Source organism: Amblyomma maculatum, chromosome 9 (assembly GCF_055883805.1).
Source record: "Amblyomma maculatum isolate TAMU_Amacu chromosome 9, ASM5588380v1, whole genome shotgun sequence".
NCBI classification, from domain to species: Eukaryota; Metazoa; Arthropoda; class Arachnida; order Ixodida; family Ixodidae; genus Amblyomma; species Amblyomma maculatum.
Window position 1 is genome coordinate 39,707,157 of NC_139352.1, and position 26,537 is coordinate 39,733,693.

A 26,537-nucleotide genomic window follows, 5' to 3' on the forward strand; every position below is an offset into this window, starting at 1 on the left:
CTTGTGGGCTCCATCCATGCTGCTGCCTGCTAATCGCGTTTTCGTCGTCGGAGCGGACGGAGCTGCGTAAGGTGATTAGGCGAGGTGTTCAGTAGTTTAGCAATGGCCACACTCGAAGACCGCATCTTAGGCGAGAAACTTCACTACTACTGCAGCAGTAGCGAAGACGAAGATGAATCTGGCGAAAATACAGCTCAGATTGTCCCGGAGAAAGCGCCGCCTGATACCACCAAGCAGCGGGAAAGTTGCTCCGTCAACGTAAGCCGTTTTTTTGCCGCCTGTTGTGTCCGTTGAAGGTGGTTGTCAGCCGCAGTACACTCATATATGATGTGTTAAAGAAAAAAAAAAAAAAAAGACAAGGGTGTGTTGTCTACTGAGCCTGCAGTTCCAGATCGAGTTCTTACATAATAGCGCAGTGCAGCTCGATTAGACGACGAGCATCATATTTGAACATGTGCTCTTCCCATCTCCTCCCGTAACTTCTTTTGCACTGTAAGGCTTGCAGGAATTCAGCGCCTTAAAGGTGGTCTGAAAATTGTGTCAGTGCTTAGAACTGTACTCCATGTTTACTTGAAGTTACGTCCACTAACGAGCTGCAAAACTGGAATTGTTTTTCCAGCTGGTTGCAAGTTTCAGAGGATGTGCATGTTTTGCCTCTGATCATCATTTTAAAGTTCTTGAAGCGAGCTGTCGCACTGATGCCTTCCGCAGCTCATTTTTTTTTTTTTTTTTTCTCGGTACACTTCCGCAATCTTGAATAAGCCCCCCGCGAGCATTATTCAGTGTAAAACCAGTTCCGGGTTTGAATCTTTCTCACTCCGTTATAATATCCCCCTTGTCTAGGTCGATAGTCTGTTTTGTGCGATAAAATGCCTTTCACTTTAGTGTATTGTGAATTACTGAGGTGCCGTTGCACCTCCCTTGTCCTGCTGATATTTGTGTTGCTACATCATTGGCTTTTTTTACATCTGTGCTTTTCTGTACACATATATTTTTATACTTAGCTCACAGTGTGATAATGCTTTAAGAAATGTCTTCCCTGCTACAATGCTCCTTGTCGCTGCAGGTATCCACATAAGTGTATAAAAATTCTTGCACTGGAGCTACATCTTATTTATTTACAATTAATTGTTGAATCTGTTAATTAAGGCTGCAAACTTATTCAATGTCAAAGTATGAAGTGCAGGATGCAAAGGCATCAACCATATTTTACATGTACATCTTTATTGTGAACACTTAAAAAAAATTTCTGCCTCAACCACTGGTTCATTTGCTGTGGAACTGTGCATGGGGCTTGCATACCATGATAGCTATCGACTGGTAGCAAGTTTGACAGTGGTACTTACCTATTTTGGCAACGCGTGATCATCATCATCATCATCATGCGCAGCCATACCAGCTTGCTACCATTGTGAAACTTGCTATTGCAATACACAAGCTCCATGTGCACTTTCACTCCAAATCATATCCGGAGGGTGAGGTGGGGGAAGTTTTTAGTCCTCATGATATAGATGCACAATACTGTATATGTTCACACTATCATTCAGGTCATTGAGAATTGCACAGAATATGACTAGCTCATGTTTCTTCTTAACCTTAAAAAATTGCAAAACAAGACCTGCAGTCCTGCGGACATTACGTGACCTTGTTACAGAAAATGGATTAGTAAAAATGCTATAAAATATTTGCTGAGTGAATAACGACTGCAGTCCTCCATAGAAAGGGTGATACAATACCGTGCAGTAAAAGTGTCATGCTAACTATGACACAGTTTATATGTTCGCAAGAGGTATTCATTGGGTTGGATCGAGAGAACATCTTAGTAACCTCTGAAGTGTCTGAAGACAAAATCCAAACCAAAATTACGGGCTGTAAGTTAATGTGGGAACTAAAATAATGTTCAACAGCTTGAGAACTAAATTTTTGCTACAGGCATTAAGAAGTTTAAACGATTAGGGCACACATCTATCAACGGCTCACAGTGATGGCAGATGGACCATGAAGGTGAAATATCTAGGGGGATACGAGTACAGGGAAGTGTATTTGGCAGGCATGCTCAGGGGATGGATAGCAGGCTACCAGTGTTCCTTTAGAGGAAAAGGGCCCAAGCAAGGGATGCTGTGCGAAGGCAGTTGTGGTGTGAATAATCAGCAGAAGGGTTGCTGGGTGACAGATGCTCAGAAATATCGAGGCTGGAAGCAAAGAAACTATGATTTTTAGGCTGATTGATTAAGTTTTAACTGACATTAATGCAGTTCTGTTTACTCTTTAGAGAAAGAACTACCGTTTTTATTCAGCACATCCTACCTAGAGCTAGCACGGTACAAGATGAGAAACAAACTTTTATAATATGGGGTTTTTAATTAGGTGCCTGTGATCGGGGAAACACGTTTGCAAATGAGAGTGCTTTCCTTTACCTGGCATACCATGTGTCATCACCATGCAACAACCTGCTGATACATTTGCTTTTTCTTGAGGTTTTGGGCCGAAAATGCAGCCCAAAGAGACCTCTGATTGATCCTATATTGACGGGCTGAACAGATTGATGGCAGTTTTTTTTGCAAGAAGCTGCAGTTTTAATCTGGGAGTTCGTTTTACTATACACTGTTCCCCGGCACATACTGATAACCTTTGGAGTTTGTTGAGTTAAAACAATTTGAGAACCCCATCTGTATATAAAGAGAGTCCTGTATCAGCTGTCTCCATCCTATCCCCAAGCCCGTTATACCTAGTGGCACGGGCAGAGGCATATTATTTTCCATTACTTTTGGGTAGCCTCACCATAATATATGTCTCGATCCCCAGTCTGTTTGGGAGATTGTACTGCAGTTTTTGTGTGCTCTGTCACCAGCTGCATTTTGGGTAAAACTTTTGCTCCTGATAATACATGTACGAAAAATGGCAGCTGCTTTCCAATGGCAGCTAAATGCAAGGCGCCTTTCTTCTTTCTTGTTCCTTTCTTGTTCACAGTAGTTCAGTATACATGCCATGTTTGTTCTCTGATGTACAGCACACTTATTCGTTATACTGCTTATGTTATGCCTTCAGACTTACGCACTTGGATACAAAACCAGGAAAGCGAAAAATATGAACGGTCCAGCTACAGCTGGTATGGAGGGATTGGTGCAGTTCATTGTTCGCAAAAGAATAGCTGGCTAATTTGTTCCTTTGTCCTGCATCACTACATCACTTTGAAAAATGAAGGATTGTGTTAATAGGAAAGAATGATTGGCTTCGGTCTGATTACTTGAAAGGGATCATCTTTATATTGACGATGCTGAGTGTACATTAGTAACATTGGGAATGTGCAGTCTAAGCAACAAATACAACACTGAAAGAACAAAGACCCATAGGTATTGTCTCGAGGCAATTCCGTGAAGGAACTTTAAGCAGGGACATTTACTGCTTTGGTGAGACCAGAAAAGATGGTTCGTGATTATTGACTGTACACAAGATTCACACCGAGCGACAACATGCAACCATGTCATTGGCCTTGACATCCAGGCATGAAACTTAATCCTATTCACCTTTTTCTCTGCTTTAATTGTGCTAAGAGGGCATTTTTGTGGGCTGTTGGTGCATGATTTTAGTTGACAGAAGTAATGTCAGTTACAAGTCTTGTCAAGTCTTTGTCATCAGTGCTGTTTCCCTCGCTTGTTCATGCTGTGTACCGGAGATAATGTGGGATGGTAAATGGCTTCCGAGCATACAGAGGAGATGACAGCAGTTTCAAAATACGGGAAATGGTATGGCTGAGGGAATAAGTGATGTGTGTATGCTAAGACTTTTATTAGACAATTTGACGAATTGTGAGGGTATGTAGCGTTGTTTCAGATAGGCTGCGAAGGTACTGTTTTTCCTAGCTCCTGTTGTACCCCCTTAATTTTTCTTTTGCTCATAGCTTTATTCACTTTTTATTTATTTCTTTTTTACCCATTCCGCAAGGTGTATTGTGAATGAGTGCATCCTTTCTTTTGTAATTTTTGATGCTGAAATTCCAGACAGTATTTTAGCTGGGAAGAAAAGTTGTGAACATTTCTAGCTTACAGTATTTTCCAAACTATTTCATTTCATTTACTTTTTAAAAAAGGCTGTGGCACGTTTTTCCTGATAGTGTTTTGCTGCTGTTGCGTATGAACGCTGAGAGTTTGTTAGATGCAGACTGTTGATGTGTGCAGTCTATACACGACTTTATTTTTTCTGGTCATTTGTCCAAGGTCAAGTCACTTATATAGATGTCAGAGTAGATAAAAATTTGGACTATGCTTAAGCTGAGGCTTTAGGGGTACCATCATCATCATCAGCCGGACTATACTCACACAGGGCGAAGGCCTCTTCCATACTCCTCCACTTAACCTGGTCCTGTGCTAGCTGCATCCACTTGACCCCTGCGAACTTCTTAACCTCATCCGCCCACCTAACTTTCTGCTGCCCCCTGCTACTCTTTCCTCCCCTTGGAATCCAATTTGTTACCCTAAGCGACCATCAGTCGTCCTCTTTTTGCATTACATGCCCCGCCTGTGCCCATTTCTTCTCTTTGATTTCCACTAGAATGTCATTAACTTGAGTTATTTCTCTGACCCATTGTGTGCTTCCTATCTCTTAACATTACACCTACCAGTTTTTGTTCCATAGCCCTCTGTGTTGTCCTCAACTTGAGTAGAACCCTTTTTGTTAGCCTCCACGATACAATTACACTTTTCCAAAAGGCATCACGGCTACGTAGTGACTGACTTGTTGGTTCCTTATTCTGAGGACTACAGCGCAGTAGCAACACGGACAGAACAAGAGAGACAGACGCAAACACGGGTGCTCTCTCATTCTGTCCGTGTTGCTACTGCGCTGCAGTCCTCAGCATCATGGCTAACTTGTATCCCAACATAGGTTATTGCTGAGGCTTTTGCAAGAAAAAAAAAAGCATCTAAATCTGGCCTAACCTTGAAGACAAACTCGTGTCTTCTAGATATGTGTAGCATGCGTTCACAAACTTCGCCATGGAAGCAGCTATTGCTTGGTAGGAAAAATAATGGGCTCGGGACAGGAGAGGACTATTTGTATAGTTGTCAGTGCTTTGATGCTTCTGGCGAGCCAGTTTTAAAAATACCAGCGGCTGCTGGTGTTGTGCACTTTGTTTACTGTCAGTAGCTGACCTTGTGGCTCTGCTCATGCTTGCCATGTTCACAGATTTGTGACTTATCGAATGCAGCAAATGAAGAAAAACACAGAAAATACTTCGCAAACCTTCTCTCATAAAAAAATAAAAGACCTGTCGATATCCCACCTAAAGCACAGAAATCTTTCTGAGCAGCATACGAAGTGGAATTTCTCCAAAACACTACACACAACAGCTTATTGAGCTGTAGAATGCAGCAAACTTCCCTTTGCGTTCAAATCTAGCTATGTTTACACATACTGATAGCGTCTTGCGAAATGTGTTACGAGTTCCTCAAGTAGTCAGCGGGTTGTCATATGTAACCATCTTGTTCGAGAGAAGGCTTCTCAAAATATTTTCTCTTCTTGTCATGGTCTTCGCTGTGTCACCCGTGCTGCTGTCGTAAGTGGGTGTGAAGCAAGAACGAAATCAGTGTGTAGTATCTGTGTGCTGTTGTTGGCAATTTTAATTAGTGTAGTCATTAAAAGTTGGGGCAGATTGTAAACAAGGCCATATTAGTGGGTGAAAAAGGGCAGGCACTCTTCGTGCAGTGTGTTGGCAGCTTACTGAATCTGGCATTGTAGATGACGTATCAGCTGGCGTCGGTTTATGACATCATGGGAACATGGTGGTCATTTTTGGTGGGAGTAAAAGTTTCAATGTCGGTCACTTATTTTGTAATAAAGAATTTATCTGGGGAGCTGAGAGTTCAGAAGTGAAACTGTAAGGTTTGGCATAGAATACAAAATTCTAGTATGTTGGTTGACCATGTCATGATTCCTTTGTGTGACATGTCTTGAATCATCATGCAAAAATTCTATGTGTTCCTAATGATAATTGGGCCATGATTGCTAAACATTTATGGTACATGGCTGTATTTTCCATGCATGCTTTAGTAACTTGTACAAGAATTCCTGGCTTGACAGAAAGCATTTTTTATTCCCATTCTTTGCTGCCCTTTCAAGTAGGAACTAGTGCGAAGTGCAGTCATGCTTTATAACTTTCGTTTTTTTTTCCCCTTGATGGATTGAGTTTTATTTTTGTTTTTTACCCACCACCAGACGGGCCCCAAGGGGGTGCTGAAGGACTGGCAGCGCTACCAGCAGCTGCAGAACGAGAAGCGGGAAGAACAGGAGCGGGAACGGCTGCAGCTCATCCAGAAGCTGTCACTCACCTGCAAGTCAGAGGTGGGGGGGTGTTTGCACTGTTGCCCACCTTTGAGCCACGCTTGACTAAAAACCCCTGGTGATCGAAATCACCAGAGTTTTCCACTACAGGCATCCCCCAGAGCCGGAGTTGCTTTGGGACATTAATCTCCATAAGCCAAACCAAAAGCAAATAATGCACTTTTGAGATGTAATGGAAAGCGCTTTTGCTTTTCCACTGACCTTGGGATGGCAGGCTGGCTGATGGCAGTTTTTATTCATTTTGAGAATTGATTTTTGACTATGGGAATATTTCATCATCATCATCATCATCAGCCTGATTATACCCACTGCAGGGCGAAGGCCTCTCCCATATTTCACCACTTAACCCGGTTCTGTGCTAGCTGCATCCACTTGACCCCTGCGAACTTCTTAATCTCATCCGCCCACCTAACTTTCTGCCGCCCCCTGCTACGCTTTCCTTCCCTTGGAATCCAGTTTGTTACCCTCAGCGACCATCGGTTATCCTCTCTTTATTTATTTGGATGCAAAAAGCCAATGCTTCTTTGTTTACTATATATAATGTTTGAATAATCTTTTTCATTATGGCATTCGGTTTGGCAAAATTTGTACATGATGGAGAATTGCTTCATCCAGCTGAACTCAGATAACCCTTCAGCCTTTGTGCTGAAACAACTTGGACAAGAACACTGAGGACGTTTTACTGCATTTTAAGTTTGAGAGAGTGCCTAGTGAGAGTACATTGCTGATATGACAGTCACCAGAATTTCAGGGCAGGAATTATGAACATTAAACAGGATTAGAAGCAAATACAGATAGGAAGTAAGGCAGTTTTTCTTCAGTGCGATGATATTTGTGTGCGAATATCTGCATGCTTGCAAGTCGTTTCACTCTTGTGTCTTGCGCGCAGCTTGAGCAGCCCCAGGCCGGAGCAGCGGAGCAGGAAGTGGCGACAGCACAGGAAGAGGACGACGACTTCCTCCGCGAGTACATGCGCCGCCGGATGGAGGAGATGATGGCCCAGATTAATGCCAGGTGATGCATCCCTTTCTAGATTCAAGCAGTGAGTGTACCAAACAGCAAATTGTTTTAGCAGCGTGACATTGAAACAGTTCGACTGGCTTCATCCTGGCTACAGCAGCCTCCTAACTGGTTACCTTGTGTGGCTGGTTGTACATAGTGATATGCCAGGTTGTATTTTCTGACATTACAGCCACAGAGGGCAGAGTTTTCACAATGATTAAAAAAAAAAGAAATGTTATTACCAGCACCCTCAGAGGGCTAGAGGTCATTCACTTTAAGACGGCTATTGCTAAGTCCGGTCAGCTTTTAAAAACGAACTCCTCTCCCTGTCTTGTGTCACATAGTACATTGTTGTTGAAAATTAGCTTGTACAACCCATCAAAATATGTCTTGAGCCTTTTGGTCACAAAGGAGAAAATGTGATTTATTAATAAGCCTTTCTTTTTCTTTACTAAATTGAGGCAGAGGATATGGCTGCAGTTGGAATAGATGTGGCCGGGCCGCGGAAGTGGAGGTCTTTGCAAATGAAACATTTAAACATGAGGAAGGATGGCCATTATTTCTATTTTGTTTTCTAACGAGTTAATCTGAGTGGATTTGTAGGGAAGAAGACGTTGGATCAAGTTTGTGATAAACACAGTACTATACTGGCAATTTAAAGACTGGATTTGTTATTTACACCCTCTTCCTGTAAAGGAGGAGGCTGTAAATACTAATAATTAGCATTGCTTGGGTTTATTCATGTTGAATATCATAAGCGATACGAATGAAAGCAGAATACAGTGTTCGCAGTGCATCCGTGGAAAAAAAGACTGTGGCTGAAGCATTGCTTTTATCCCGTGAACAAAGTGGTGAGGTTATGATTTTTTGGTGGAAATTGACCTTGGAGGCTTGCTTTAGGTAAAATGTGGAGTGGACTTGAAGGGTAATAAAGTGTGTTTTGAACATCTGTAGGGTTAAAATACCATACATAATGGCAGGGAAAATGATTACAATGCTGTCAAGTGCGAGTCATGTGAGGTGAACTGATGCATGTGCAGCTGTTATTTATTCATTCATTGTTTTTTTTTTTTTTTTTTTTTTTGCAGCCAGCATTGCCCACTATCTATGCACTTCTGCTGCCTAGCATGCTCTTTTAAAGGGGACCACCACTATTTCGTAAGGGTAGGCTACTCTGCATTCTTCGCCATTCACCTCTGCAAGGGAGCCATGGAGTCTGAAATAAATAAAGATTGATTTCTTAATTTGAGTATTGTTCACAATTGATGCTTCTTTTGCTGCCGAAAGAGTCATACAATTGATTTTTACTAAAACAAAAATAGGGTACAGCTGCCACTTTGACGGTGCACTACTGGGAGCAGCCACTGTGAGGTCATAGCGGCACCTTAATGCCACCAGTGTACACTAGGGTAACACCAGTGTATGCGGGGGTAACACCAGTGCACATGACGCAGGCCCCACTTTGGCCAGCTGGTCCGACTCGAGGACGGACAGGCATTCCTGGATGCAGTGGACAAGGAAAAGTCTGGCGTCACCGTCATTGTACACATCTATGCCCAGGTGAACACCCTACTTGAACTGTGCTGGTATCTGTGTGAGTTGTGAGTGTTGACTGGAAGGAGGCGGAGCACAATGCCTCCAGAGAGGTGCACATGAAAACTGTGTCATACTTTTGTTCTTTCATGCATTCAGGATGCAATTCCTGGAACACGTTTGAAGTACCTTTTGGCTGTGGCCAACATTGGAGAAATTGCAATGCGACTTCCTTTGCTCACTTGTGTGCTTATATGTGCATTGGTATCACTGTTACAAGTGCTTAGTTTTCTAAAGCTTACTTACGCCGACTCCCATCTCTATTTAATTGGGGGGGGGGGCTTGTTCAAGAAGGGGAGCGAAGGGCTCTATGCTTTCTCTCGGAGCTGTTGCACCCATGATATTTCCATTTCCTTAATCGTACAAATGTAATTTAGGTACAGGGTAAGGAAGGAAGGTACCAAAATGCTAGACTATAGCGGAATCTCACAACTAGTTAAAGCATGTGCATAGGTTATAAGTAAGAAAACTTCAGGATTGCAAGTGACTTTCTTGTAAATAGGGCACAGAAAAGAAGCAAAGATGACATAAAAATTAGACAGGATAGATGTCAACTTTTGTTTTTATTTGCAACAGGCCACCATAGGGATTATGTAGGAAAAAAACTACTAGAGTCAGTCAGCGAGTATGTGAAATGAATGAAATACAAAATAAAGGTACACATGAAAAATCGAAAGCAGGTGCTAAGAAACGAGTTGAGAAAAAGACACAAAGGACTGTAAAATGACTTCAAAGCAGTTGCTGTTGCATTACGATCTTTAACAGTGGTGAGGAAAGTGTAGTATCTAAAGACTGAGAATGAATTAATTTATTGCTCTCTAGTGGGATCTTGGTGAGTATGTACAGTCTTTGTTTACAGCCCCGGGGATCTGATTCTAAGCCGTGTTGTAACACTTCTTTAGCATTCATGAAATCCTTCCGATTGCAGAGAGTAAGACAGAAAATCGTCTTACCTTCGGGAGACTTAGAACTCTGGGAATGCATTAAAGTCCACACAGCGTAGTTTAGAAGCGAGCCTCTTAAGCTGTAAACTTTTTGCAGAGACTATATGTCTCGGTTATACCGTCATACTTGAAACGACTGGACACACTATTGAACTTGTGCGTATTGAATGTCATCCGCACTTGTCTAGAAGCGAAAAAAAACTTGGCATTCATTGACATGAAGTTCTGAAAACTGAATTGCTCTGTTACATCAAGGTTTCACTTATCTTTGCTTTGGGTCCTACTGAAAAATGATAGGAAGTAGCTCCTGAGTGCTCTTGGTTGTTGCCACCGCCGTAGGCTGGCAAAGCAGCAAAGATGTCCCCCTTGGAGAAGACTGCTGCTGCCATGATTTTTCTGGCCACACTATCAGTCCTAAACAACGTATTGTGGCCATCCTCATGGACTGGGATGGGACCAACTCGAGCTTAACGAAAGGCAAGGCAAGGCAATTGAGTCACGCAGAGGGCTGAAGAAAACCTTGAGCAACATTTTAAGCTGTTGGTGTCTGAGATGGTAGTGTTCCAGCCAAGCAGTGGGCATTTCTGTAATGGTGCGCTGAACCTGGAGTAAGGCTGGGTTGCAGGTAGCACAGGCCGACAGGAAAACAGGTCAAGTTGTGGCTGATTTTATGACGGAGTTATATGGTTCCATATGAATTGTCACTGAGTTTGCCATGGTTGTTTAGACAAGAGTCAGCTGGAGGCGGTTCAGGGGTGAGTGTTGTTCCAGCGTAACTTGCTGCACAGATGCATTGATTGTATGGAGGTGACGTTGCTATCTGGTTTGAGCATTGCACCGTTCCACAGGGCTCGGAATCGGCTGGGAAGGTAATACTGGACCTTACCTAACATGGAAAGAACAGGTTTCAGGAATTTCACCTTGGAGAGGGGGCTGTGAGTAGAAGGGATTGTTTCCACTCGTGTTGTAGCATTGTAAGCCAAGCTGGGATGGTGACTCATCATCATCATCACCACCAGCAGCAGCATCTGGACTATGCCTATTGCATGGCGAAGGCCTCTCCCATATTCTTCCAATTAACCCGGTCCTGTGCTAGCTGCATCCACTTGACCCCTGCAAACTTCTTAACCTCATCCATCCACTTAACTTTCTGCCGCCCTCTGCTGTGCTTTCCTTCCTTTGGAATCCAGTTTTTTACCCTAAGCGACCATCGGTTATCCTCTCTTCGCACTGCACGTCCTGCCCATGCCCATTTCCTTTTCTTGTTTTCCACTAGAATGTCATTGACTCGAGTTATTTCTCTGACCCACTCTGCATGCTTCCGATCTTTTAACGTTACGCCTACCATTTTCCGTTCCATGGCCCTCTGCATTGTCTTCAACTTAAGTCAAACCCTTTTCTTTAGCCTCTACATTTCAGCCCCATAGGGATGCTCATTGCACTAGTGAGAAAACTGCCAGTTGGCTTGAACCAAGCATCATTTGCTGATGGACAGTGATAAACTTTGCCAGAAAAGGATTTAATTTTATATGAGTACCTTGCTCATGGCATGTGTGTGTATGTTTGTGTTTTAATTTGTCTCCAGGGTATCCCTGGCTGTGAGGCCATGAATGGCTGCCTCCAGTGCTTGGCAGGGGAGTACCCTCAGGTCAAGTTCTGCATTGTCGAGGCCTCCGCGGCAGGCATGAGTCGACATTTCGTAAGTGCTTTGTGTTATTTTGAGAGGGCCCTCTGGTTCGCGAGCGTACATAGAGTTTAAACTTGTTACCACAACAGTGTTCGAGATTTCGGGCTTTCGGAAAAGAGGTGGGCATAATCTCGAAAACCATTACCAGACACTTCTACTCACAACCATTACATGGGCGAACAAAGCTACTGGCACAACTGTCAGAGCTAATCAGTAAGTGCAAGGAAAGGAACTTGTAGGAGTGTAATGTGGAGAGACTGAAGTAAGCTCTAAAGAAAAGTGGCCAAGGCTTCCACACGGGAGCACTTTTAGTGCCTTAAACCAAACAAACAAACAAAAAATGAAAAATAAGAGAGCGTTGTGATGACCTTGAATAGCTCCTGATGGTGATGAGTGAGGAGTTGCAGCATGCACCCGATAAGCGATGCTCTGTGCAGGCTCAGCCAGAGAGTGATATTTGTGGGAATGATAGCCTTTAAAAATGACTAGAAAGCAGTTTATTCGGTTGAAGCCCTGGCAGAAATGCAGGCATTGCAGAACTGGGGTGTATAAGAAGTGTATGCAGAAGTATGTTCTAGAGCTGTTTGGCTTCGACGTTCCTGACTGTACAGTAGCATTGGTAGAAATGTGGGAGCGGTGACTGTTGCATCGTTCTCATGTCAAAACAAGCGATCCATCGTTCGATGTTTCAGAAAGCAAAATTGGAGTGACGTAGGTAATTCTTGCCATTTTTTCACTTTCTGTCAGTAATGTGAGCTGTGAATAATTAGATTTCTTTCCTGTCTGGTGACGTTCAGATTAATAAGCTTTACTGGAGTAGCAGCTGTACAGTCAGCGAGAAAAGTTTGTGGACGCGGATTTGTGGAAAAACACTTATTTCTTCGTTACCTCGTTAGTTTGTCCTCTGTTGATATTTTTTTTTCTGAATGGGAAGTGCGTGTCCCCTCGTGATTCAGCAGATTTCATTCTTCATAGTTGCCTGGCCGCACTGAAATAAATATTTTTTCACGAACTCGCGTCCCGCAAACTTTTGCCCCTGACTGTACACGCACAGTAACCCTCCATGCAAAACTTCCACCGGGGTAGGGTGTTAGGCAAGGAGAAAGACTCTTCCACGCACAGAAGGTACTCAGGATTGGGATCTCAAATAGTTGGGGACAAAATTTAATAGAGAATGTCTCGGCAATCTGCGTTTTGCTGATAACATTAGCTTGCCAGGTAACTTGAGGGACAAATAGCATAATAAGAAGGACAACATTGTGTGTACCGTTCAGTGGCAGGAAGTGAGAAGGATAGGCCAGGGAAGGAATACGAGCTAATTGTAGTATGCTTCTTGAAATTAAGTATGAATGGGTGTGGGCAGGATGCTTAATGCTAGAGCAAGATAACCGGCCATCGCTAAATGTAGTTGACTGGATTCCAAGAAAAGACGAGCTAGCAAAGTGGGGCAGAGAGTCAGGTGGGCGGATGAGACCAGCAAGCTTGACAGCCATTGCGACAGATTTGTTGACGGACATTGCGAGAGTCGCTGTGGTCGCTTTGTCTCGTCGACTGGAAAATGGAAGTGCGGTAGCATGCGAGTTGTCGCACTGTTGTGCTATGACGAATCAACCGTTGGGCGTCAGCACAGTGAACGCGTTTACAAAAAATGTGAACAGGTGTAAAATCCCATGGTGTGAGGCATGTACGGAAACTGTTTGCAGCTGATTCAGCATAGACGTGAGCACTTCAGTCCGAGCTGCTTTCAGCTTGCACAATTTTTATCTTTTAGGATGCTCTTTTAAGCCATATCGGATAGGGGGACTGCATCAAGACTAGCAGTGCGTAAGCACGCGTTGAATCATTTGACAAATTTCCTGGAGTTTCCTGAAACTGAAATGGCCCAACGTTCTTGAGAAAGCGTGCTTCAAACACTCTTTGATGTGGTTACCACCCTTGTGAATGAATGAAATTATCACAAAAATTTTCATGTGCGAACCATCAATGCTGAAGGCTCAGACCAGTCTCAAGCATTGCTGACATGCTAGCAATAAAGTAATGTTGCTGAAATCTGTCCCGTGTTTTATCGTTTACATGAACTAACATAGGGCTCAGTACGGCAGAACCAAGAAGTGAACAGCAGTCTCGCTATGTCTCATTGAGATGGCATTCGGATGGAATTCCTCTGCCATCTCTGCTCTCCTAATGCTGTGGAATACATAACGAATAGGGCAGATCTTATGGCTGACTCGAGCTGCTGCTGTTGCTTGTTTATTGTGTCAGTTGTCTCATTTCATTTTACCAACAATCTACTGCTTCATGCCCCATCAGAATCATTGGAGAAAGGTGGGAAATACTACCTAGAGGCCTCAGTTCAAAGATGTTGATAATAATAATAATTGGTTCACAGGAAAGGAAAGACGCAGTATCTGTCACACTTGTCCTGTGGACAGCTGAACTGCACCGTAAGGGAAGGAAGGAAGGTGGGTCTGAAAGTGGGAAGAGAGAAAGAGAAGCCGTAGTGGAGGGCTCCGGAGTAATTTCGGCCAACTGGGGATTTTTATTGTGTGCTGACATCGCACAACGCACGGATGCCTCTCCATTTCGTCTCCATCGGAACGCAGCCGCTGGCGGTCGGGATTGAACCTGGGTACTCTGGCACAGTAGTCAGGCATCTTAACCACTGCACCACCGTGGCGGGGCGTTCAAAGATGTTATTCCTGCATTTCATGCAGGCAGAAGCTGAGCGTGGTTTTCATGGCAACATGCAGAGCTGTGTGGCTTAACAAATGCCTTAACATCTATAGCTGATTCCTGCGCCAAGCCGATCACAGTACTAATACTTAAACATTTGCTTCTTGAAGGTTTTCTGCAATAAGAGTGCTGTATTGACGAAATCTGCCTGTGTCGCTGTATTTTTTGTTACGAGCAGCGCAAAAACTTGCTGCTTCGAAAACCTGAAGTTTTGCTGCGGGTTTCCATGTTATGTGTGCTGAAAAAGGCAAAACTTTACTGTGAATTTTAATTTCTTTTCTGCAGTGGACTTGCTCAATGGCAGTTGAGTTTGCTGTGTAGCAGCTGCACAACTCTTTCAGAGTTTGATGACGGATGAGAATCTTCAAGGGCTCAACTCAGCAGTCTTTAAAAGTAATTGCGTGATAGTTTTGTATTGTAACAGAACTACTGCACCCTATTCTTAGTGAAAGAACGTGTTTATGGTCGAGGAAAATGAATTTGGGAATAGTCTCAGTGATCTCTGCACGCGCAATAGTACTTCCGAAAACGACTGGTCATGGTGTCGGGCGGTGTCTCTTTTGTAGGACGTGGGCAGTTTGGGGTGAAAAGTGTCTGACCTATTGTTGCAGGAGCGCAAGGGAGTGCCAGCACTGCTGGTCTACAAGAATGGTAGCCTCATTGGCAACTTTGTCCGCCTCACCGATGAGTTTGGTGACGACTTCTTCGCCCTCGACGTCGAGTCCTTCCTGGTTGAGTATGTCATTGTCATGTTTCAGCTCTCTCTCTCTCTCTCTCTTTCTCTCTTGGGTTCCAACATTGCTGATGCTGCTGCTGATGCTGTGTTACAGGTTCTGCCTGAAATTTGCACCTCCTGTCATTGTTACTCACAAATATCATAGTGAGTGTATTAATTTTTGCCATGGAGTGGTTTTAAAACCAAAAGCCTTTCTTGGCTCACCAGTGGCATGCGCAGAAAGTGACTGTCCACGGAATGCGTGACCAAAAAACAAATCTAAAGCAAATCTGGCATAATCAACATAAGTCAGAAAAAGCAAAATACCCAATCCAGTCATGGCTACCTGGCTATGTGTCGAACGAGACATATCCAAAAGGAGCTGCGTAACAAGCCAATATTGGCTCAATTGGCTGAGGTATCTAAACATTGGGTAATGAATAGTCAAATGCCATACAAAAAAATAAAAAAGGAAACCCACAAAAATAAATAAAATAAAAATAAAAGTGGCAATAAAAATACAGTAAAATATAAAATAATAAAAATTAAAGTGAAAACAAAGTATAAAATAAAAGCTTTTGCTTTATTTGCACCTAAGCAGTTTTAAGTGTTTTCTCGAACTTTTTGTCTAGACTTGCTGGCCTAGTCCTCTTGCCTTGCCTTGACCACGTTTCTGAAGAAATGATAGCGTGCTAGTTTTGTTGAGCAGAAAGGAAGCAGTCTGCTGGGTGGCTTGTCCCAACCTCTGGGGCTGAAAGGACATGAAATTATTGGTTGCATGTTGTGTAAGATGCACACGATTACTGTAGTGTTTGTCTGGGACCCAAAGGAATTTATAAATGAGCTCATTTACTTACAATGTTTTGCTGTGAAGGGACCAACAATGCATGTGACATTAAAAGTTGAATATGGGTATGAGTTGGACTTGAGTTCTCTTTTGGATAATTCTATGAACTTTTTCAGTGTGTCTTTCAGAACGGTAGGTTTTCATTTTTTCCTTTTTTTTTTCGGTGGATACTATTTTTTACAAATGAACTGTTGTCCTTTTTTTGGTGATTTAGTGTGGCAATCCTGTGTGGTCTAAAATTAAGCAGAGTAGCACTGCTTCTAGAACGAATTAGTTAAACGAAATAACTCGCAAACAAAAACGCAAGCGGTTGCTTTCTTCTAAGTCAGCGCTTTGTACATCGTGTCGTGTTATTTGTATTCCCCTTTGTTCTCTTTTGTCAAGTTAGCACACTCCTATTATTATTAATACTCTAAGACCTAGGCTGACATGTTGTTTGGTTGTCACATTTCGTCGAGCCAGAGGGGGGGGGGGGGGGGGGAATGCAGTGTCTGCGCATTTATTTACAGCAGCGGTGCTGCTGAGTGCTCATCATAGCCGCGACATCATACTTCTTTTTTCATGCCCACACACTGTTTTGTGTCGGCGTCATACACGCAGTTGGCAAACCTGCTTAACCGACTAACTGTCCCGAGCAGGTTATGGTAGTGAGCAAACCATGCCGCCAAGCTAGCTGGTGGCCAGGAGGTAGGTCTTCCCGGTCTGCTGACGCATGTAAGTTAGCAAAGCAGTGCCTTAAATTGCACGTCCGTGCTGCTGGTTGTCCAGAAATACCACCATCACAGTTACTTCAACTTTGAATACAAAAGAGAACTGAACAAGGGTTGATAGGGAGCCTTAGTCCGCAAGCCGAGCCAACGTTCCGACAAGGAGACTTGTCTTCGTGTAACTGATTAGAAGATTCTTAGTTGGAAATAACAGCGCGCAAAGGAAGACAGGACGAGCGAGTGGACACGGAAGTAGTGCTTGTCCGTACCATGAGGGTAATCGATGGTCGCTTGGGTAAGAAGCTGGATTCCAAGGGAAGGAAAGCGTAGCAGGGGGCGGCAGAAAGTTAGGTGGGCGGATGAGGTTAAGAAGTTCGCAGGGGTCAAGTGGATGCAGCTAGCACTGAACCGGAGTAATTGGAGAAATATGGGAGAGGCCTTCGCCCTGCAGTGGGTATAGTCAGGCTGATGATGATGATGATGATGATGATTTCCAACTTAGAATGAATCACCAACATGCCCAAACCTATTTTCTCATTAGAAGAGTTTGATATTGGGTTAATGATTTTACCAGGGCAGCTTGGGGGAGTGTAAGTTACACATAGAGGATGATCAATGGAATAAACTTAATAGCGAGACTGTAGCTCAAAGTTCTTTACTAATGTTTGAAAAGTGCCTGCAAATTTTATGAATTTGAGTGCGTTTATATGCTTGTATTTCTTTTTGTTTTTCCCACCCTGCTATGATCTGTACCAGATCGCAGTACCTATAAATAAATCAATAAATCAATAGCATGGTAGGTGGGAGCAGGATAGTTACGACATTGGTGGAAACACAGCAGTAGAGTTTTGTGAAGATTTTAAAGCCAGATATCACTCTACTTTTGTGTTTTTAGGAGGTCGTTTCGCACAGTGGCAGGGTCAGGTCGTACACTGTAATGATCTGTAGAGGTGTCTGAATTCTCGTGCTTTCTATCTTAAGCGACTGGAAGTCATTCAACATTGGGTTGTTGTTTTCTTGTCATGAACGTGCGTGGGGCATCACTACAGAACTGAAGTTGTATGCGGCTACTATAACCAGGTTCTACTTTTACTTTTTTTTTTTTTCATATGTCGCGCACATTACAAGGCTTTGAACAAGTTGGCTCCTTCTCATCGCTCAAAAGCCTGGTGGTTAAGCTATCTTAAAGAAAATAACCGCCTCATCAATATCCATTTTCTTTAACTGTTGCCCTTGACATTACACTAAAGTAGAACCCCGCTATAGTAAACTTGGATATAGTAAAAACTCCTATATAGTAAAGTAAAACTGAAGTCCCAGTTCATCCTCCATAGACAACTGTACATTTTCCCCCCTTTATAGTAAAGACATTTTTGGTAAAAATCGGTTATAGTAAAGTGCACTTGGCCGCGGCGACGACTCCCACGATATGACATCGCCGCCCGTGCACTGCCTAGAATCGCGAAGAAAAGATTTTTTTTTGTACTTGAAAACAGAAAAATAACGAGTGGCTTTACCACCAGGCTTAGCAGCATTCAGGAAAAGCCTACTTTACGGAGGCCTTGGAGCCGTGAGGGAAAGCACGCAGCGTGTAGGGGAAAAAAAAAAGTAAAGCTGTCTACAAACATGGAAAGGAGGCGGCGAAGTCCATTCAGACAGTAAGGGAGAGTAAAAGTGCAGCAAGAAATAGGGAAGGGGAAGAAACTGGCGAGTATTCACAGTACTGTGCAGCACAAAGCATGAGGCAGCGGAGGCAAGAAGTGGAGGTGCAGCGTGTGCGGTCTTGCAGCACTTGACTGCGAAGCGCATTTATCATTTATTGCCTTTTAAAAGACAGAAACAGCAAAAAGTGATGCTGTGTTCATGCAAGGCTTTGGTTTTCACATGAAATCAAACTCAGTTGTATTTGTAGCCACATTGTCCTCATGCTTAAGAGGTACTTCCATTAGATGTAAAACATTTTTATAACTAAAAAAAATTGCACGAAGAGATAATAAGAGAGAGATGAAAACTATATCGGAGTGTTTTTTCTCATTAAGCGACAAGAAATGTTTAGTAAGTGGCCATTTAACTATCACACAATATCTTCAGCACCATGTCATTACCAACAACTGATATAGTAAAGACCCTGATATAGTAAAAATTTTTGCTGGTCCCAGTGACTTTACTATAAAGGGGTGTTCTACATCTAAAGACTGACAATGAATTAATTTATCGCTCTCTAGTGTGATCTTGGTGAGTATGTACAGTCTTTGTCAAAGTTTACAGCCCAGGGGATCTGATTTTGAGCCGTGTTGTAGCACTTCTTTAGCATTCATGAAGTCCTTCCAATTGCTACTGTATTGCTTGTATGATGCTCTGAGATGTCTTAGACAGTAGTTATGTCACAGTGTCATCATTCCATAGAATGTACATTGTCACGACAAGAGGTTTTTTCTATATACCTTGCTTCGCCAACCTCTATAAATGAATAGGAATGCAGTCTTTTGTAGGAGGCAAAATGGGACCATAGATTAGCCTTACTATTGCACCCGCTTTTTACTGTGAGTGAATTTAGTATTGTAAGGTTGGGTTATGGCATCTGTGGTGTTGGAAACAGCTGACCATCTGGTTGGTTTATTTCAGTACCGCAGGAGAAGAAACGATGGGAAGTTAAAGAAATGTGTCGACATTGATTTTTGATTGTTATCGTCAGTGTGATTTCAGTCATCTGTAATGAATATTTTAACCAGTTTTGTGCAAGAGAAGACAGCGGTGCCATGCTGCGAGAGGACTGCGCAAATTACATAGGCAGTGATGTTGAGTGTGTTGCAATGGAGACTGTGCACTTATCCTTCTCTGCTGGTTAAAAATCCTGGTGGCTCTGGAAGGTCTCTGACATTGTAAGTTCTGTGGGTGTGTGTTTGGTGCAGGCATGGCTTTCTGCCTGATCAGAGCCTGGTGCCAACGGTGCGACAGCCAGCCATCACTGACGATGATGATGATGACGACCGCTGATGCCTACATCTATACACTCACTACCTGCGAGCACCATGGCGTCCTTGATTTGGGCACCACCACCCAGAAGGCGGGCTTTGTGGCGGCGTGATTCTGGCAGGCCCCGGGGTCATTGTGTGGTCCAACTGCCGTTCTTCAGTTGCAGATGGGGTCTTCTGCAGCAATCTGGCCATTTGGTTGATATTTGAAAATACGTACTTGCGAGGTATGGACAAACGCTTAAAGTCGAGGAGCGGGCAGTTTTGATTTCGTTTCCTGCCTGTTTAATTATTGTTTTTGCATTGCTTGCGCGGTGGGTGTACCCGTTTGTGTATAAATTGCGGCATCTTTCCCAGATGCAAACCATTTCGAAGTTGCGAACTGTACTTGTCATATGTGTTTTTGTTGGTCCTTCATCTTTATTGCGCGAATATGTGTCTACATGGATGGCCTTGCTTCTTTATCTTTTTGATGCCGATAAAACGGGGCGAGCCGAGAGCATCACACATTTTGCTGCACAAAAACAATTTTGTGCATTGTAAAAAAAAAAAGGCGAATATTCTGTACAGTTTGGAGAAAGTTTTCAATCAGGAACCTGTTACAGTTAGAGGCCGTCCGAAAGTCACTGGGCGGCCACCTTTTTAACATTATAAAAAAATTGGCCACTTTTGGGGCTGAAATTCAAGGTCAGGCTAAGGTAGGTGCATTGACTAGGACAAACCTGACCTTAGTTAGAGGGTTTAATAATTCACAGCTTTCACAGGTTTCTTGAGTACTTGTTGCACCACCGAGAAGTTTCAGTCGATATCATTCCCACGCCACTCGTCAATTGGGCACTCGACCACTGAGCTGCGAGACCAGGGTTCGATCTCAGCCATGGTGTCCGCATTTGAACACCGGGTGGTCTAAATCATCCAGAGTCCTTCACTACAGCATCTCTCCATATACTGAGTTGCTTTGGAACGTTAGACCAAATCATTCCCACACCTTTCTGTGCATATTGTACTTAGACTTGTGGCCTGTGTTGTCCTAATTAGGTACGGCCTAGTTACTTTCTTGTTTTTTGCACTCATTGCAGTGTGCTTGAGGCACTGTCCTCCAGTTGTGCGTTGCTGCCTTTGATGGCATAAGAAGGTCTTCCGTCTGTGTTGCTCTATTGTTTGCTCACCACGAGACTTTGTTGAAGCTGGACAATTAACACAGATGTCCTCAGGTGCAGCAGTGGCATCACTCTGCCGCCTGTCAAGGAGGCCTCAATCAAGGGTAAACAAAAACTGGATTAGGTATAAAATGGAAATGTGAACGTATTTGGAACTGCAAGTATGAATCAAACAGGTCTGTTTTTTAGTTCATATTCCATTTCAGCAGTAGCTGAATATCACTTGCAATTTTGGCCATGACAGCGTTATCCAGGCAAATAATCTGAAGGTTGAGTTTAAAGTGCCTACGAAACTTATGAAGGCATCCTCATCTGTTTCTTCTCAATCGTTCGTTGTGTATATCAGTCACTTCAGATGCTGCTAGGTGAGGACCTGGCATGCAATTTCTGCAAGTGGGGTTTTCTACATATCACGCAGTATAGGAACAAGATGTATGGTCATCCAATTTGAACAATCGCAACAAACATGGACAAATTTTTCTGTTTTATCATTACACTATGTGTATGTGTTTCATACTGAATCCTCGCACCCATGGTATTGGTTTTCGCAACTCTTCCAGTGTGAGCTCTATCAAAGCATTTTGTTCAACTGCGCACTTATTTATTTATTTCATTACACTGTTAACCCTCACCGAGAGTCATGAGAGGGAGGGGATACAAACATTTCAACAAAAATCTAGCGCACGCACGAAAACTTTAAACACGAGACATCATAACAGCGGCAATTTTGCGATAAAAGAATGCAAATACATTTAAATGCTTTTATACTGGAGCTGATGACACAGAAAGTGCAATATAAGTGACACTGCTACAAAAGGACACATATGGAGCAGTAGACTAGCTCTGAATAAGATATTTCTCAAGAGTTGTTTGAAAGTTTGTTGAACTGGTACTGTTTATAACTTTAGTGAGCAGTTCATTCTACACCTGTATAACATCAGGAAAGAAGCAGCAACAAAAGACATCAGTGCACGAAGTAAGTACTGGATAATTTTGTAAAATTGTAAAAATTTTGCGTTGTAAAAATTTAGCATAGAGCCAAGTCAAGGTGTCACCAGCAGAGCAAAGGATCACGTAAAAGTCCTACCTATTGCATGGCGCATTGTAACTGGTTGGCCATGCCTGTAAAAGCAGGCATGTTGACTATAGGAAGGCTTCTTTTACAAGGCCAAAAAACAGCCTGGCCGCATAATTTAGGACGCTGACCGGCCTTGATTGCAAACTGCTATACTTGTGCACAAATTCAGTTTGCGCTAAAAGACGCGCTTCTGTTTTATTTTGCATCTTACTCTTCATCAAGTAGACGAGTAGGCAGCAGAGTGATGCCATAATTTAGAGCACTTGCCCTTCCAATATAGTTGTAAGCTAGAGTGAAATAGAGCAAGCACCGTATTTACTTTTATTATTTGCACACTTTTCCCTTAAATTAAGCCTTCTGAAAGGAGATGTGCAAATTGTGGGGCTCACAAGCGTGTCCTAGAAAACCCTGCATGGCACACAATATGTATCATACAGGGGATGCCAAAAGTAAAAGGAAGGCAACGTTAATGAAGAAAAGTTCAATTTGTTACCCGTTCCTCTCACAATTTACAATTGATATGGGCAGATTTATCGCCATTCTGTGGATGATACAGTGCACCGATAAGTCTTATCATTTTGCTTTCAATTTGATGAAATTAAATTTTTCCAACATAATTGCCTTTTCGCATAGACGCTCGTCTCCTATGCTATGCCCCTTGTTGGCCAGCGAAAAATGGCTGACTCCAAATATGAGTCGATGCCCGTGCATACCCCCAGCCCACCTCCTCTGTCTTTCCTTGTGGGATGACATGACTGTTAACGCACAGGCCAAAGCAATAACATTCAGTGGTACATTGTCAAAGTGAGCAGCCAGAGGAAAATGGAGGTAAAAGCAGGTAAACAGCGTCTTTTCTAGCAGCCTCGCTAACAAACCGCACTCGGTTTGATGGTTTCAAATATTGACGCCCCACTCAAGGTTACTGGAAGTTTGCTGTGGCAACTGTTCACCTGAAAAGTGGCCGGCAACATAAGCAAGCAAGGTAAATGGCATTCAGTTAAAATTTCCTTTACTGGTACCAGAGTATGGCAAACTAACCAGCGGCCTAACTAACTAGCCTGCATGACAGCGTCTTGTCGCAGCTAACATTTTTTACAGCCATGTTTCCCAGACCTGTCTAGTGCACACCTGCATGCATGCTGGTGGTCGAGCACAGCGAAGAGTCTAAAATGTGCAGATAAAACTAGTGCTCGGTTATAGCCGCACTTCATGTCTATGTTCAGTGACCTTCCACATAATGTAGCAAATTTTGGCTGTATGCCAATGTGTGTATCCCAGCCGAAAGTGAAGTGAAAACCGAAGTGCTAGTGCACCTAACTTGCATTTGGCGTAAACATGCTAAATTGGCTGTCTTTTTCTGCTTTTATAAACTTGGTTGATAAATTAATGTTGCACAAATTATGCGAGTGAATATGGCATGAGCACTGAATGTGTACCCAACGATGAGGTGACCAGTTTGGCACTGCTCTCCATAATCTTTCTTTTGACAAGGTCTGGCTTTATTTTGTGTAGTGGCAGGGGAGGTTTGTGTTTGAAACAAGGTAACTTGTTGTTTTTTTCCACACCTGCAAAGTATTTCCATTGTCTGGTTCATTGTGTTGTTCATTTCTATTCACTACTCCAATTTGAATTTACATTGATGAAATAAGGCAAGGCTTTATTGGCTACACGGACATTATCACAAATATGAAGGTGCCAAGTATTGACATTTTCGTTGGATAGATCACTACATTAAGTTGTAATGAAGCGACAACGGAAACACGTGACGGTACATCACCGTTGAGCCAACACTTGCTAAAAACAAAGTCTCGTGGGGCGGGACATTATTGCTCCAGAAGAGACGGAACCTCAGTATGCGCTGGAGTGCATTCTTCAGTTGTGCCAGTTATTGCCTGCATCAAATACACTAATTATTAATTCATTTCATGATCATTAAGCATTTAAAGAGGTCCTTTTGTGCACTTCATCCACGGTACGGTCATTATCTTCGGCAAAAATGCACTATATTTCAGAGTAAAGCGTTGACAACGTGGAATGCTTTCTGTGCGTAAAAATTGGCTGTTCATGCCACCCAGCATGCAGCATCGCTGTTATTTTTAGCTAGGGGCTGTCAATTCTCTGCTCTTAGCAAAAACTGCAAGACTGCTTTCTTGCAAAGCTTAAGCTTGTGGATGCTGAAATGGCCGTATATGCAGGTACGTATTGGTAACTGAAAGCAGCTTTAGACCGATCACCCACTAGACCTAAGTGCCATGTGCCAGTCGCCGCGTTTATCAAGATGAGTTACGGCATTTGCATTGTTACTAACCAAAGTGGAGAGGGGCAGTGTGGTGAAAACATGTCATTGAGGCATCTAAATTTAACCAGGCTGATGGCGTACATTGCAGACTCTTCTGAACAATTCTTTCTCCCTGCATGTATCTTTCTTGGCCACACCAAAAAGCCAGGGCAGTTTTCAAGTCGAGCATTTAAAAGGATGGTGCACTTCGCAGCAAACTGAAGAATGCCTTTGGCCACTTGTGAACACCCACGTGCCTTATTCCTCTGTGTCTAGCAGCAAAGTAATCCCAGATAGTTAAAACCAGGCCCCGCCTAAGAGGAGGCCACATGCATGGTTGGACGCGACAGCGTTAAAGGCTTCGTTCTTCAGGTAAACCGAGGTTGGTGTTTTCGGTGTTGAAATCACTGGCATGTCTTTTTTAGGTGGTGTAGTTGGCAAGTGAAATGGCCGTGCACTGAGTAGTCATCGGTTTGGCTGACGCCACGAGACCACGTGACGTGACCTATTTGGCAGATGCTGCAAATTCATGCTTCGCCTCGTAGGTGGGAGAGTGAGATGGGAATCCAATCCTCTAGGACCCTTGGATCTAGAGTTTGACACGTTACCCCAAGGCCACACAGGCTTGTTCATATGGCTTGGTTAAAGCAGAGGTTTATATCCATATTAAGAGTGGTCTTTCACATAATGTAATATCTTGACTGTATGCTACTGAGTATGTGTGCAATATAGAGGTGCAAAAGAAAAAAATGTCTGATTATATGAGTAGCGAAGTGCATGTATGCAAACGGAGTGGGAGTCATTAACGCTGTCGCAGCGTACCTTTAACGGCAGAGCTTAAGTGCTGACCCAGTTTTTCGAACCACTTCCTCCATGAGCCATAGGCTACTAATAGTACCTTCGATTTGTTTCAAGTGCAGTGTTCTTTGGTAGAGCTTATTTCAAATGCCATCTTGCTTGGCAAATTGTTCATAACATGGAATATGCAGGGTTTCAGGAAGTTCGATCTGAGGGCATGATTTATTAACTAGAAATGAAAACTACAGTCATGTTTAGGAAGAAACCTCATTAGTATGGTTATGAGTGAATAAACTTATCAATCAAGTATATGCAGAAACTATAAAAAAACTTATGAAGTGTCTGCTGCTAAACTTGTACCTGTATTGGTACTGGCCGATTTATGCCTTACTGGATTTTCAAATCAATGCACCATTTTTATGACATAGTGCTGTTTAGGTTCACATGCCTGGATTGAATAACTTTGGTAGAACTATGCTGAAGATCATAGAATCAATAAAAAAAACAATTGAGATGATCTAAGGTAGGCAGAAGCATGCAAGAGTCAGAATGGCTATCAAGGAAGTTATCTGTATTTGCGATGCTTTTTTTTCTCGATAACTAAACACACCGTCCTGCATCTTGGCAAAAAAAAAAAAAAAAGGCACTACTGTGTTTTTTCCTATGGTCAAGGTGCAACTACCAGGTACTCACTTATTCACTCATGTCTACCCTGGGTAAGGTTAGTGTGGCCCACATGATATTAACTTCGGCCTTTTTCACAAGGACTGCTTTACAAGGTGGCATGAAAAAGAAGTGTATGATCATGCTTTTTAGAAAGGTTCTCATTAAAAGAAGCCACTTATACATTACTTAGTATTCCACTGTCAACGTTTAGTGAAATGTGTGCCAGTTGATGAATGAAATGTAATTTTCATTGTCTTAATTGGATGTTCTTAACTTGGGTCTTGTCTATACTAAACGTAATGATGCAGGTGGTCGTATATACCTCAATGATTTGAATAAAATTTCAGTTACTAGTCAGCAAGCATCCTGTCTGTCTTGTATTCATTAGTACTTTGACTTTTTGGTGGTGCATAAAACTTCACTAACACACTGTACTGGCCAGACGTGTGCTTTCGATTAGCTGAGTGTGACTTTTAATTGTACACTGCAAGCCGCAGCGACCACTACTGACCCACGAAACTGTGTTACACTTGGTTCACAGTATATCTGGAGACACAAGCATCCTCGCTGTGCCAAGCAAAGCTCTTGCCTTAAAATCGTAAGCTAACAAGGCTAAACACGCGCTTTCACACGTCTATTCAGTTTAAGCACGTTTAAACACTACTGCATTGTTTTGGTGTGCACTGATATCGCACAGAAGCCTTGATTTTTGCTTCTGTCGGTGGACAAGGAACCACTGGCATAACACAGCATACACGTTCGCATGGTCATCCCTTTGCCACCCTCTATGTGTACTGTCCTGGCCATAATTTAATACAACAGTTTCTATTATAGTAATGTATCATAATAGCCATAGTTTTTATTGCTTTGGAGATAAAAACTTGCCACATTGCCCATTGAAATTGTTACCAAGGGCACTTAAGCCTGTTTACGTGTTTTGAATGCAAAGACATGAATGTGTCATCGTAAATTTAAATGTCGTGTGTCGCTTAGAATCCTTGTAATGAGTTGCGTT

The 26,537-nt window shown here is 42.8% G+C and overlaps 1 protein-coding gene across 1 annotated transcript; it reads left to right on the forward strand.

Annotated features, from left to right (window-relative positions):
- Positions 1–25,879, forward strand: LOC146178892 (phosducin-like protein). The gene is made up of 7 exons (XM_084578631.1): positions 1–258; positions 6,214–6,339; positions 7,229–7,353; positions 8,796–8,901; positions 11,464–11,577; positions 14,910–15,034; positions 19,480–25,879. Exons 1-7 carry the CDS (start codon positions 103–105, stop codon positions 19,562–19,564), a joined length of 837 nt encoding a protein of 278 aa, XP_084434757.1. The 5' UTR covers positions 1–102; the 3' UTR covers positions 19,565–25,879.
- Positions 25,880–26,537: the final 658 nt, after the last annotated feature.